This window comes from Corvus cornix, chromosome 4A, assembly GCF_000738735.6.
Source record: "Corvus cornix cornix isolate S_Up_H32 chromosome 4A, ASM73873v5, whole genome shotgun sequence".
NCBI lineage: Eukaryota > Metazoa > Chordata > Aves > Passeriformes > Corvidae > Corvus > Corvus cornix.
Window position 1 is genome coordinate 15,115,159 of NC_047058.1, and position 10,370 is coordinate 15,125,528.

At 44.7% G+C, this 10,370-nt stretch overlaps 1 protein-coding gene across 5 annotated transcripts; it reads left to right on the forward strand.

The window, feature by feature from the left end:
• Nucleotides 1–415: 415 nt before the first annotated feature.
• On the forward strand, nt 416–9,936 carry SLITRK4 (SLIT and NTRK like family member 4). Of its 5 annotated transcripts, none has more exons than XM_039572236.1 (2): nt 416–541; nt 3,257–9,936. In XM_039572236.1, the coding sequence occupies exon 2, from the start codon at nt 3,307–3,309 to the stop codon at nt 5,818–5,820; it is 2,514 nt and encodes an 837-aa protein (XP_039428170.1). In that variant the 5' UTR covers nt 416–541; nt 3,257–3,306; the 3' UTR covers nt 5,821–9,936. The 5 variants fall into 5 exon arrangements, with proteins under 5 accessions (XP_039428170.1, XP_039428168.1, XP_039428171.1 ...); XM_039572234.1 differs by lacking the exon at nt 416–541 and adding an exon at nt 838–922; XM_039572237.1 differs by lacking the exon at nt 416–541 and adding an exon at nt 1,212–1,342.
• The last annotated feature ends 434 nt before the right edge of the window (nt 9,937–10,370 follow it).

The following is a 10,370-nucleotide window of genomic DNA, read 5'->3' on the forward strand; positions in this document are numbered from 1 at the left end:
TGAGATAGACAAATAGCGGCGTTGTCTTAAGAACGGCTCGGGTACGTCTCCTCGCAGCGATTTCGCTCCATAATTGCAATTCACATTAAATGCAGCAAATGTTACCATCCTGCCCACTCAGTTTCCACCTCTACTTTTGTTTCAAGCCGGGAGGGGAGATCGCCAGAGAAGAGCAGGGGGAGTCCTTTCTCGCCTTCTCTCTCCTTCCCCCGCTCGGCTCTCGCAGCCGCGCTGCCCTGCGGATCCTCGGGCGCGGGGGCCGCGCTGGCCCCGTCCCGGCCGCGGGCTGCACTTGTGGCTGCCTTGCCCGCCCATGGCAGCCCCGCGGTGCCCAGCGCGGCCCCGCCGCTCCCGTCGCCCCGGGGGGCTCCTCCCGCCCCGCACGCCCCGCCTGGGCTCCGCGGGGGCGCAGCGCGACGGCTCCGCGGGAAAGGTACCGGCGGCGCGGCGCCTCCGGGCTGCGGGAGAGGCTCCGGCCGTGGCGATGCGCCGGGATTGCTCCCCCGGAGCGGCGTCTCCCTGCCCGCCGGAGCAGCGCTCGGTGCGTGCGTGCGTGTGTGTGTGTGTGTGTGTGCGGGTGCGCGTGTGGCGAAGGGGAGGGGGCTCCCTGCGTGCAGGGGGTGGGCGAGAGCAGTGCGATGGGAGCGGGTGCCCGTGTGCAGAGGGATCCTCTCCCCGCATGTGTGCGGGGGACCGCGGTGGCGGGGCAGGGCTCAGCCGGGCGGCTGCTGCATGCGGCGGAGCCCGCGGGGTTCCGCAGCGCCGGGCTTGCCCTCGCTCCGCGCGGCCGGGGGTGCTCGCCCCGGCGGGCGCCCGGCTGCCCCCGCCGCCCGCTGCGTGCGCGGAGCCGCCGGAGCGGAGACCTCGCGGGGAGAGCGGCGGAGCGCAGCCGAGCGGAGCCGCGGCGACCCCGGGCGCCGAGGTAGGGACGGTGCCGGGCTGGCCGCGGAGCTGCCGGGAGCATCACCGAGGGCGGTGGGCGCCCGCCGGGCGTGTGAGTGCGAGCGGGGGTGGGGGCACGGCGGGGCCGCCTGTACGTTGGCGTTTTAATTTCTTTTAATTATTCCGAAGGTTTTGTTTTCATTGCTGTAATAATTACTGGTGCTGTTTTAAAGACGGCGAGGGGTGGGGTGGGGGGGGGGGGCGGGGGGGGATACACGACGAGGCGACAGTGGCTTCCTGCCGGAGCCTCTCTGCCATCGCGCTCGCCTCTCCCTGCAGCCGGCCGCCTCCCGGAGCCCCGGCCAGCGGCACCAGGCGCAGCGCTGCCCTCTCCCATCCTTCCCGGGAGAGCGGGCGAGCGGAGGGACCGGGGCCGGGCGGCCCGGAGAAGCCGCTGGAGGTGTGGGAGGGACGGGGGGGGCAGGATCTGCGCAGTGGGGCCGGGGAAGGGGGTGTGTGGATCTGCTGCGGGCTGGACTTTGCAAAGGTACCGGGGCGGGCGGGGTTGGTGCGTTCAGCGGCGGGGAGCACGGTCGTGCCTTGTTGCGAAGGGACGGTGCAGGGGATGCGGGGCTGCTCCGCCGCTCCGTGCCCGCTCCCGGCCGGGATGTGCGCGCCGTGCGAGCGCGCCCGTGCCCCTGCCGCCCTCCCCCGCCGGGAGCCAGAGGGCGACGGGGCGCCCACGGCAGAGGGGAGACGGCACCAGCCGAGCCGGATGCGGCAAAAATTGCGGTAGTGCCGGCACTGCTGGCCGGGCTCGCCGCCCCGCGCAGCGCCCGCAGCCTGCCCGCTGGGCACCGGCCGGGGCCCCGGGGCTGAGGAAGAAGAGAGGGCTCGAGCGTGGGCGAGGCAGGGATACGGGAGGACGGCGCCTGCCAGGGGGAGGGAGATGGAGCGGCGGGGGCGCGGGGGCACCGGTCCGCCCCTGGGGGCGCGCTCGCCGGGGTCGGGAGCCTGCGGGCATCGGCAGCCGCTGCTCCGCTCCCCCTTCTCCCTGTGCTCCCGATAAGCGGCCTCCTTGACCCCTTCAGCCATCCCTTCCTCTCATCCTTGTCTCCTCTGTGCATTCCCTGTCCCTCTTGTCCTTCTGTCCTGCGGTCTTTCCTGCTCTGCCCTCCCTTCCAGGTCCCTCGGCACATCGTCCCCTCGTGTCTCCTTCCAGCCCGGTTCTCCTCCCTCCAGCTGGCTTCTGCTTTTCTCTACTTTTCGTTCTGGCTCCCTCCTGCCAACTCAGTGGCTTCCCACAGCAGGAAATGAAAGGGACAAGTTGGGAAATGGGGGTAATGGGAAGATGGGATGTGTGTGTGTGTGTGTGCGCGCAAAGTATTGATTATTGAGTGATTTGTTAAAAAAAAGGGGAAAAAAGGTACCTTATAACTCAGAGGAAATGCTGTGGCTCGAGTTCTTCTGCGTAAAAAATGGCAGCTCAGCTGGCCTGACTATATGCAAAGGGTTCTTATCAGTGCAGGAATAAGAGAAAATTACATAATGTTTTAGGGAAAAAAAATAGTTCTCAGGTTTCAATAGTGTCAGGCTGGTGAATTGTGACTTTGTTTTGCCCTGCAAGTCAGTGTATGGTTATTCCTGGGGATGGGGCTGTGTGCTTGTGCATGCTTCTTCCATGTCTGTGTGCTTCCACTGGTCACCCAGAGCTGATGTTGTTCTGTGGACAGTTGTATTTCTGCAGTCAGTTTACCACCTACTTATTTAAACTAGGTATCAGAAGTGACAGAAACAATATGTGTGCGTGCCTGTGTAGCCCTTGAGTGAATATCTTTATCAGAGTGATGTATCTCTATGTGTTGATGCTTTAGATGCATATACTGAGCATTGGCATTACTTTTTGTGTCAGCATCTCCATCCTTTCTGTATTGTGCTATCCCAGCCCAGATGTTTGGGGATGCATAACATCAGCATTTGTGTTTAATATCCCTGAAATGCACAGCAACATATGAGCAGTGCAGGATTGAGGAGAGTAAATATGCATAAAATTGGAATCTCCTTTGGTTATTTTGCTTTGTTAGTTATGCATGCTTGGCATGTACAAGAGATAGAAATACATTTGACAGACCTGAGAGTTATTTGTGTTTGTCTACAGAAATTTACATTCCGTGTTTGAAATCATCCTAGCTCCTGTGCATTTGTTTGGTTGTCAAAGTCTTCCATGTTATTTTGAATTCAGTTCTTGTAGTTTATCTATAATCCTTGGCAGGTACAGTAGCTCAGTGGTATACAATTTTTAACCCAAATGATGTTTTGGAACAATGTCAACTGAAAAACATTTTCCTTTTTTCTTTCCTTCTTTCTTCTTCAGATTCTTTATCTTTGTTCAGGAGCCTAAGGTTGCTTGCTGATCATAAGAAGATGATTCTGTGGCTCTTTCTGGTTCTGTCATCTCCAGTTTCTTCTACAACTGCAGATGCTGATATATCTGTGGAAATTTGCAATGTTTGCTCCTGTGTGTCAGTTGAGAATGTCCTCTATGTCAACTGTGAGAAGGTTGCAGTCTACAGACCAAATCAGCTTAAACCACCATGGTCTAATTTTTACCACCTCAACTTTCAAAACAACCTGCTAATTATTCTGTATCCAAATTCCTTTCTTAATTTTACACATGCAGTGTCCTTGCAACTGGGTAATAATAAGTTACAGAACATTGAGGGAGGGGCCTTTATGGGTCTTAGTGCATTAAAGCAGTTGCACTTGAACAACAACGAATTAAAGATTCTCCGGGCTGACACCTTCCTTGGCATAGAGAACTTGGAGTATCTCCAAGCTGACTACAATTTAATCAAGTTTATTGAACGGGGAGCCTTCAATAAGCTTCACAAGCTGAAAGTCCTGATACTTAATGACAATCTGATTTCATTCCTTCCCGATAATATTTTTCGATTTGCTTCTCTAACCCATCTGGATATACGGGGGAATCGAATACAGAAGCTTCCATACATTGGAGTTCTGGAGCACATCGGGCGAATAGTTGAACTGCAGCTGGAAGACAACCCCTGGAATTGTACTTGTGATTTGTTGCCTTTGAAAGCGTGGCTGGAGAACATGCCCTATAACATCTACATTGGAGAGGCTATCTGTGAAACACCCAGTGACTTGTATGGAAGGCTGCTGAAAGAAACCAATAAGCAGGAGCTGTGCTCCATGGGGACAGGGAGTGATTTTGACGTGCGCATCCTGCCTCCCTCACAGCTGGAGCCCGGTTACAGCACACCCAACGGCCACACCACTCAAACATCAGTGCACAGATTAGTCACAAAGCCGCCAAAAACTACAAATCCTTCGAAGATCTCGGGGATAGTAGCAGGCAAAGCTCTGTCTAATCGCAATCTCAGTCAGATCGTATCTTACCAGACCAGGGTGCCTCCTCTAACTCCTTGTCCAGTCCCTTGTGTTTGCAAAACTCATCCTTCAGACTTGGGATTAAGTGTAAATTGCCAGGAAAGAAATATAGAATCAATGGCTGAACTAGTACCAAAACCTTTAAATGCCAAGAAACTGCATGTAAATGGCAACTATATTAAGGATGTGGATACTACAGATTTCGCTGAGTTTGAGGGACTGGATTTGCTCCATTTAGGCAGCAATCGGATTTCAGTGATCAAAGGAGATGTTTTCCGCAACCTTACAAATTTACGGAGATTGTATCTCAATGGCAATCAGATAGAGCGTCTGAGCCCAGAAATGTTTGCTGGCCTCCACAACTTGCAGTATCTGTATTTGGAATACAATGTTATCAAAGAAATCCTAGCAGGCACCTTTGACTTAATGCCAAATTTGCAGTTGCTCTACCTGAACAACAATCTTCTGCGAAGCTTGCCAGCGTATATTTTTGCTGGTGCACCACTTGCTAGACTGAATCTGAGGAACAATCACTTCATGTATTTACCTGTAAGTGGTGTTCTTGATCAGCTAAAATCTCTTACACAAATAGATTTGGAAGGTAATCCATGGGACTGCACTTGTGATTTAGTTGCTTTAAAACTGTGGCTTGAAAAGCTAAATGACGGTATTGTGGTGAAGGAATTGAGATGTGAAACACCTGTGCAGTTTGCTAACATAGAACTTAAGTCTCTGAAAAATGAGATTCTCTGCCCTAAACTTTTAAACAAGCCATCTGCTCTGTTCACTAGTCCTATGCCTGCTGTTATTTTTACAACACCACCGGGACCAGTCCGGAGTCCTCCTGGTGGCCCAGTTCCATTGTCCATCCTAATCTTAAGCATATTGGTTGTGCTGATTTTAACAGTGTTTGTTGCTTTTTGTCTTCTTGTTTTTGTGCTTCGGCGCAACAAAAAACCAACTGTAAAGCATGAAGGGATTGGAAACCAAGAGTGCAGTTCTATGCAACTGCAGCTTAGAAAGCATGATCACAAGTCAAACAAAAAAGATGGACTGGGTGCAGAGGCCTTCATTCCTCAAACCATTGAGCAGATGAGCAAAAGTCATACCTGTGGCTTGAAAGAGTCTGAAACAGGCTTCACGTTTGCTGACCCACCAGGGCAAAAAGTCATTCTGAGAAATATGAATGACAAGGAGAAAGATTTATTGCATGTGGATACCAGAAAAAGACTTAGCACAATCGATGAACTGGATGAGTTATTCCCTGGAAGGGATTCCAATGTATTTATTCAAAATTTTCTTGAAAGTAAAAAAGAATACAACAGCATAGGGGTCAGTGGCTTTGAAATACGTTACCCAGAGAAACTGCAAGACAAAAAAAACAAGAAATCTCTAATAGGTGGTAATCATAGTAAAATTGTAGTAGAACAAAGGAAAAGTGAATATTTTGAACTAAAAGCTAAACTTCAAGGTTCACCTGACTACCTACAAGTCCTTGAAGAACAAACAGCTTTGAATAAAATATAGGTCATACAATCTTATTGCCTACAGAGGACATTTATTTAATGATGAAAGTGCCTTTTGTTGACTTTTAACTTCCAAATACTATATTATATTGATAGGCATAGAGGCAGGTGTATCCAAGGGTGTCTGATTAACTGTAGCTGCATATGATTTGTCAAGTAGAGGAGAATTTCCTTAATGGGTTTTACTCCATAAAGCTCATGCCCTGTGGAATCCTGTAGGGATACTGCAAACTCTATTGCCAAAGGGATGCTTTATACACGTTACACTGAATTTAACCTCAAGAGGCATATATGTTTTGTATCTAAAATGCAAACCATCGTCTCCTTGTGATTTGTTAGAACAAACACAAGAAACCTGGTACTGATATTTGTACTTCAGCTGGGTCCTTCATCCTGCACGTGGATTTAAGTTGGTGGAACTGGAGTAATCCTTTGATTTGTGGTGTTCTAATGGCACTGTTTAAAGCTTATCTGGAAAGTAACGAGCATGCAAAGAGAGAACATTCAATAGTATGTGTAAATTGGTTACATTTATGGGCTGCATCTTGAAACCACTGGAATTATAATGTTAAATTGTGCAAATATTTGTTTAAAATATACCATGCATTACATACCTATGAAATAAATCTGACCACCTGAAGCATACATGTCTATACAGAAAATTAAAAAAAAAAGAAAAGAAAGAAAATAGCTCAACCTGACTTCTGCAGTATTCGTGACATCTGAAGAAAATATTTGATATTTATGCAGAATCTGTTCTAAGACTCATCTCCAATTAAAACTAGAGTTCCTTCTCAGTTACGTGAAACTCTTGCAACCCCAAAAGGTTGTCCAAAATTGTCTAAGTGCTTACTGTGTGAGCGTAGCAGAAATTATTTTTGTAATATAATTCATATTTATGAAATACTTTGTATACTACATAGGAAAAAAAAAATATGTACTCCTTAATATGTATTTAATATGCCTGACTTGTTTTCCTGATCACAATGCATTAATCATTCAGTATAAATAAAACCAGAACAATATACCAAACAGCAACCGGGGATGTAATGTATAGCATCATCCAGAATTAAGTGATCAGATATAATAATAATAATAATAAAATTGTTCTGTACTATTCTTGTGAGATTAGCATATTATCTTATTTCAGATTTGTTACCAATGGTGCATTTTAAAATAGATCCATTAGTTTTTTAGTATTGTGTCTCAGGCAATTATTTGCCATGAGTTTTCTTGCTTTTCTGGTCTCTACAGCTTAATACTTTCCACTACAAGTATTTACAGGAATTCATGCTAAGGGGAATATTTTTATTGTATATGCAGAAGTTTTCTGTTCTTATTATCACTCTGGCTGCTGTTAGTCAGCAAAACCTGATCAGAACAGTGAACAATATGGCAAATCCTGTCTAAAACCACAGTGCAAAATGGATATAGTGGACTCAGTTCAAAGGACTGTGTAGCTCATAACTTGAGAGTAAAAGCTTGCCTTTGTGAAAGCTGGATCTGAATAGCCAGGAAAAAAAAGGTAAGAGAATGGAAAATCCCCATTGTATCTCACTGATAGATGGTACTTTGACATGAAAATGGAAATATATTGGTAAAGCATCCTACAGCAAATCTGTATGATGAGATTAACAAAATTTCTTTGACTTGATGAGCTTTAGATAAGACCCTCTTATCTCCTTTGCTTTCAGAACCTTTATCCCTCCCTACCTTTTATAATCAATACATAAATCAATTAAGGTAGTAGGATATAAACATGAATGTTTTTCATGAATTCAAAGCTAGCAAAAATTAGAGCAAGACTCAATAATAATACTGTGGAGAAGGCTGTGTCAGCTGTTTCCAATATAAACCTCTAATTTCAGGGCTTTATGACACTGAGTTGAAATTTTTATTCTGAAGTGATACTTGGCAAACAGCCTGCAGTATATTTTTATCAAAAAAGGCAAAAGCACTGCTTCCTTATTTGAGAGAAAGCAAACAAAACGTTTCTCTACTTTCAGACATTTGTTTATGCTCTTGTGGCTTAGAAAGAAGGTGGTTTTATTATTTTTCTCCATACTTCAAAGTATGTCCATGACTTCAGATAATAAAATTATGGGAGATAAATTAATGGCTGAGTTTCTTTCAAAAAGCTGCAGCTATCCATGCACAATAATTAACTCAATTCAGAATGTGATAGGGATTTTCAGGGCATAGATACTGCATACACATGCAGTTCTGGCATAAAAAGGTCCTGGTTGACCAATGATGCAGTACATGGCTAAGGTTTGGATGAGAACTTGTGTTTATTGTCTGTGGATTAAGGAGTGTCCATGAGGCACTGACCAGGTGGACTCTGCTGGCTCCTTCAGTAGGCTAAGGATGACAGGGTCTGCTCTGCACGGTGCTGTGTGGCCTCGAGGATGTGTCCAAGTTCCCTGGGATTTGCCAAAGCAGAAGGTGTCTGACACAGTGCGTTGTCACTGTCATGTCCTGTATGATCATCCTGAGAGGAATGTGTTTAAAATATTAAAAATAGCAAATAAGGAAATACTTCTAACTGATGGTAAAACTGATGTGCTTATGACTTGTGTTGTCCTGAGTCAAAAGAACAATGATAAGTGATCATACCTTCCTCAGCTACAAAAATGAGGGGTTTTTGTTTTATTTTGTGTTGTGAGGTTTTCTGGGGATGTTCTTTCTGGGTTTTTGTTTTTTTTTTTCCTTTGTTTGAAGGGGTTTTTTGTTTTTGGAGTGATATCTCCTATTTGCTGATCAAAAGAAGAACTGAACCATTATGCTGTACCATTACACTGGGTCAGAGCTTCCTGATCACTGAGGCCGCAATCCCAGTAAGGCATTTCAGCTCAACCTAATTCATGTGCAGAGGTACTAATCATGAGGTAATAATTAGATACCTGCCCAAGAGTGGGGCTTAGATAGAGTTTTGTCATTGACTTCAAAACAAGCCAGCTCAGAACCATTGTATATAATCCATAGAGCCCAGTGACTCTTCTGGGGTTATGCAGTTGAGTGTAAGTTCACCAGCATCAGTAAAGGTTGCACAATCTGGACCTTCCTGTAGAAATTGTTCCTAAGTGTTTTACAATGTATGGTGCAATATGTAGGCATAATAGTGTGAGTGAAGAATGCAGAAGCTGGCAAAACACTCTTTTTCTGTGAAATTGTTACTTTGAATGGCAACCTTAGTGTCAGTTTATTTTCTCCATGTTTTGAAACAGTGTATGTGTCTGCACAGCAGTTTTAGTGTGCTGTCCATTCAAATCTCTGGTCAGTCTTTCTGAGAAGGTGACTCTTGGGTGTGGCTTAACAGGTCTGTCTGTTCATTATATTGGTTTGAGTGGCCATGCTTGTAAAATGGCTCTTAAGACCCATAGACATAAACTAAATCAGTGAAGGTGTTAACATAATCTGTTGTCTCCACTGTATTATAAAGAAGTTTCCATTTTTAAATGAAATCAATAAAGTGTAATCATTTCCTGGAAAAAGAAAAAAAATTGTGCAATTTTATCAGAAAGCAAGTACCACGGTGCAAGAACACAAGAACAGGTGATTTATGTTTTGCATTTAGTGTTCAAGATTGACAATGATGCAGCAATCTAGTATAAATATCTTTTTTAGATGCTTTTTTTTTTTTTAAAGCCATAATGATGATATAAATTATAAAGGCATGGCCTTGTGAATAATGTTAACAAATGTTTCAGAATCAAGAAAAAACATCCAGAACTTGATGGTGGTATAATATCTATAATATCTTTTGCATGATTTGTATGTTGATATTGTATGAAATGAGCACAGTGAGACTTTTTTTTTTGGTTGCATCCAAAGAGTTAGGAAGGAAATATATCAAGAATGTATTTATAATCACTCTATTTTGAAATAAAGAAAACAAAATGTATTGGCTTTACCCTGTTTCGATCATTACTATTTTAGGTTAGCTTATAATTAAGACGATTACTTATGACATCCAGTCCAATGTAAAACACAGAAACCTATTGTTTATTAATTTTGTTTGCCTTCATCAATATCACAATACTAGTCAGTGTTGACTTCAAAATTTGTATGAAATATTAATAAAATTGTTTGGTACTATTGTATTTCTGAAACTAGACTTTGTTAAGTGCCTGTGATATTCTCTTTCTGATTATTTGTATATGGATGAGAGAGAATCTGTAAAGAAGTTATGCAGTAATGTTTTCTAACCACCTCAACAATTTGTTGTATTTTAGAAAGTTTTTCTTATCTTCTGTTGTCCAACAAAATATTCCTTTCCCCTGTTATGCAAATAATCCCTCCAAAGTCAGTGAATATTTTCCATTACTACCACAAGCAGAATTTAGTTTTCAGTTGTATTCTCAGTTCTTCAACCCAGAAGTGCTTAGAGGAACAATTACATAATGTTAGGGACATTTGCTTTGATTCTGCTCTCTTCTTATTAGTCATTTTCAATAACAATTTTTTCAGAGGAAAGAAAAGCTAATTTGTCCTTAGCAGAAGCAAAAATACCAATCCATCTACCATTTCATTTGGCTAGGTTAGTTTTAT

What these genes read in the sequence shown, in the direction of transcription:
- SLITRK4 (XM_039572236.1), top strand. Translation starts at nt 3,307, where the DNA reads ATGATTCTGTGGCTCTTTCTGGTTCTGTCATCTCCAGTTTCTTCTACA.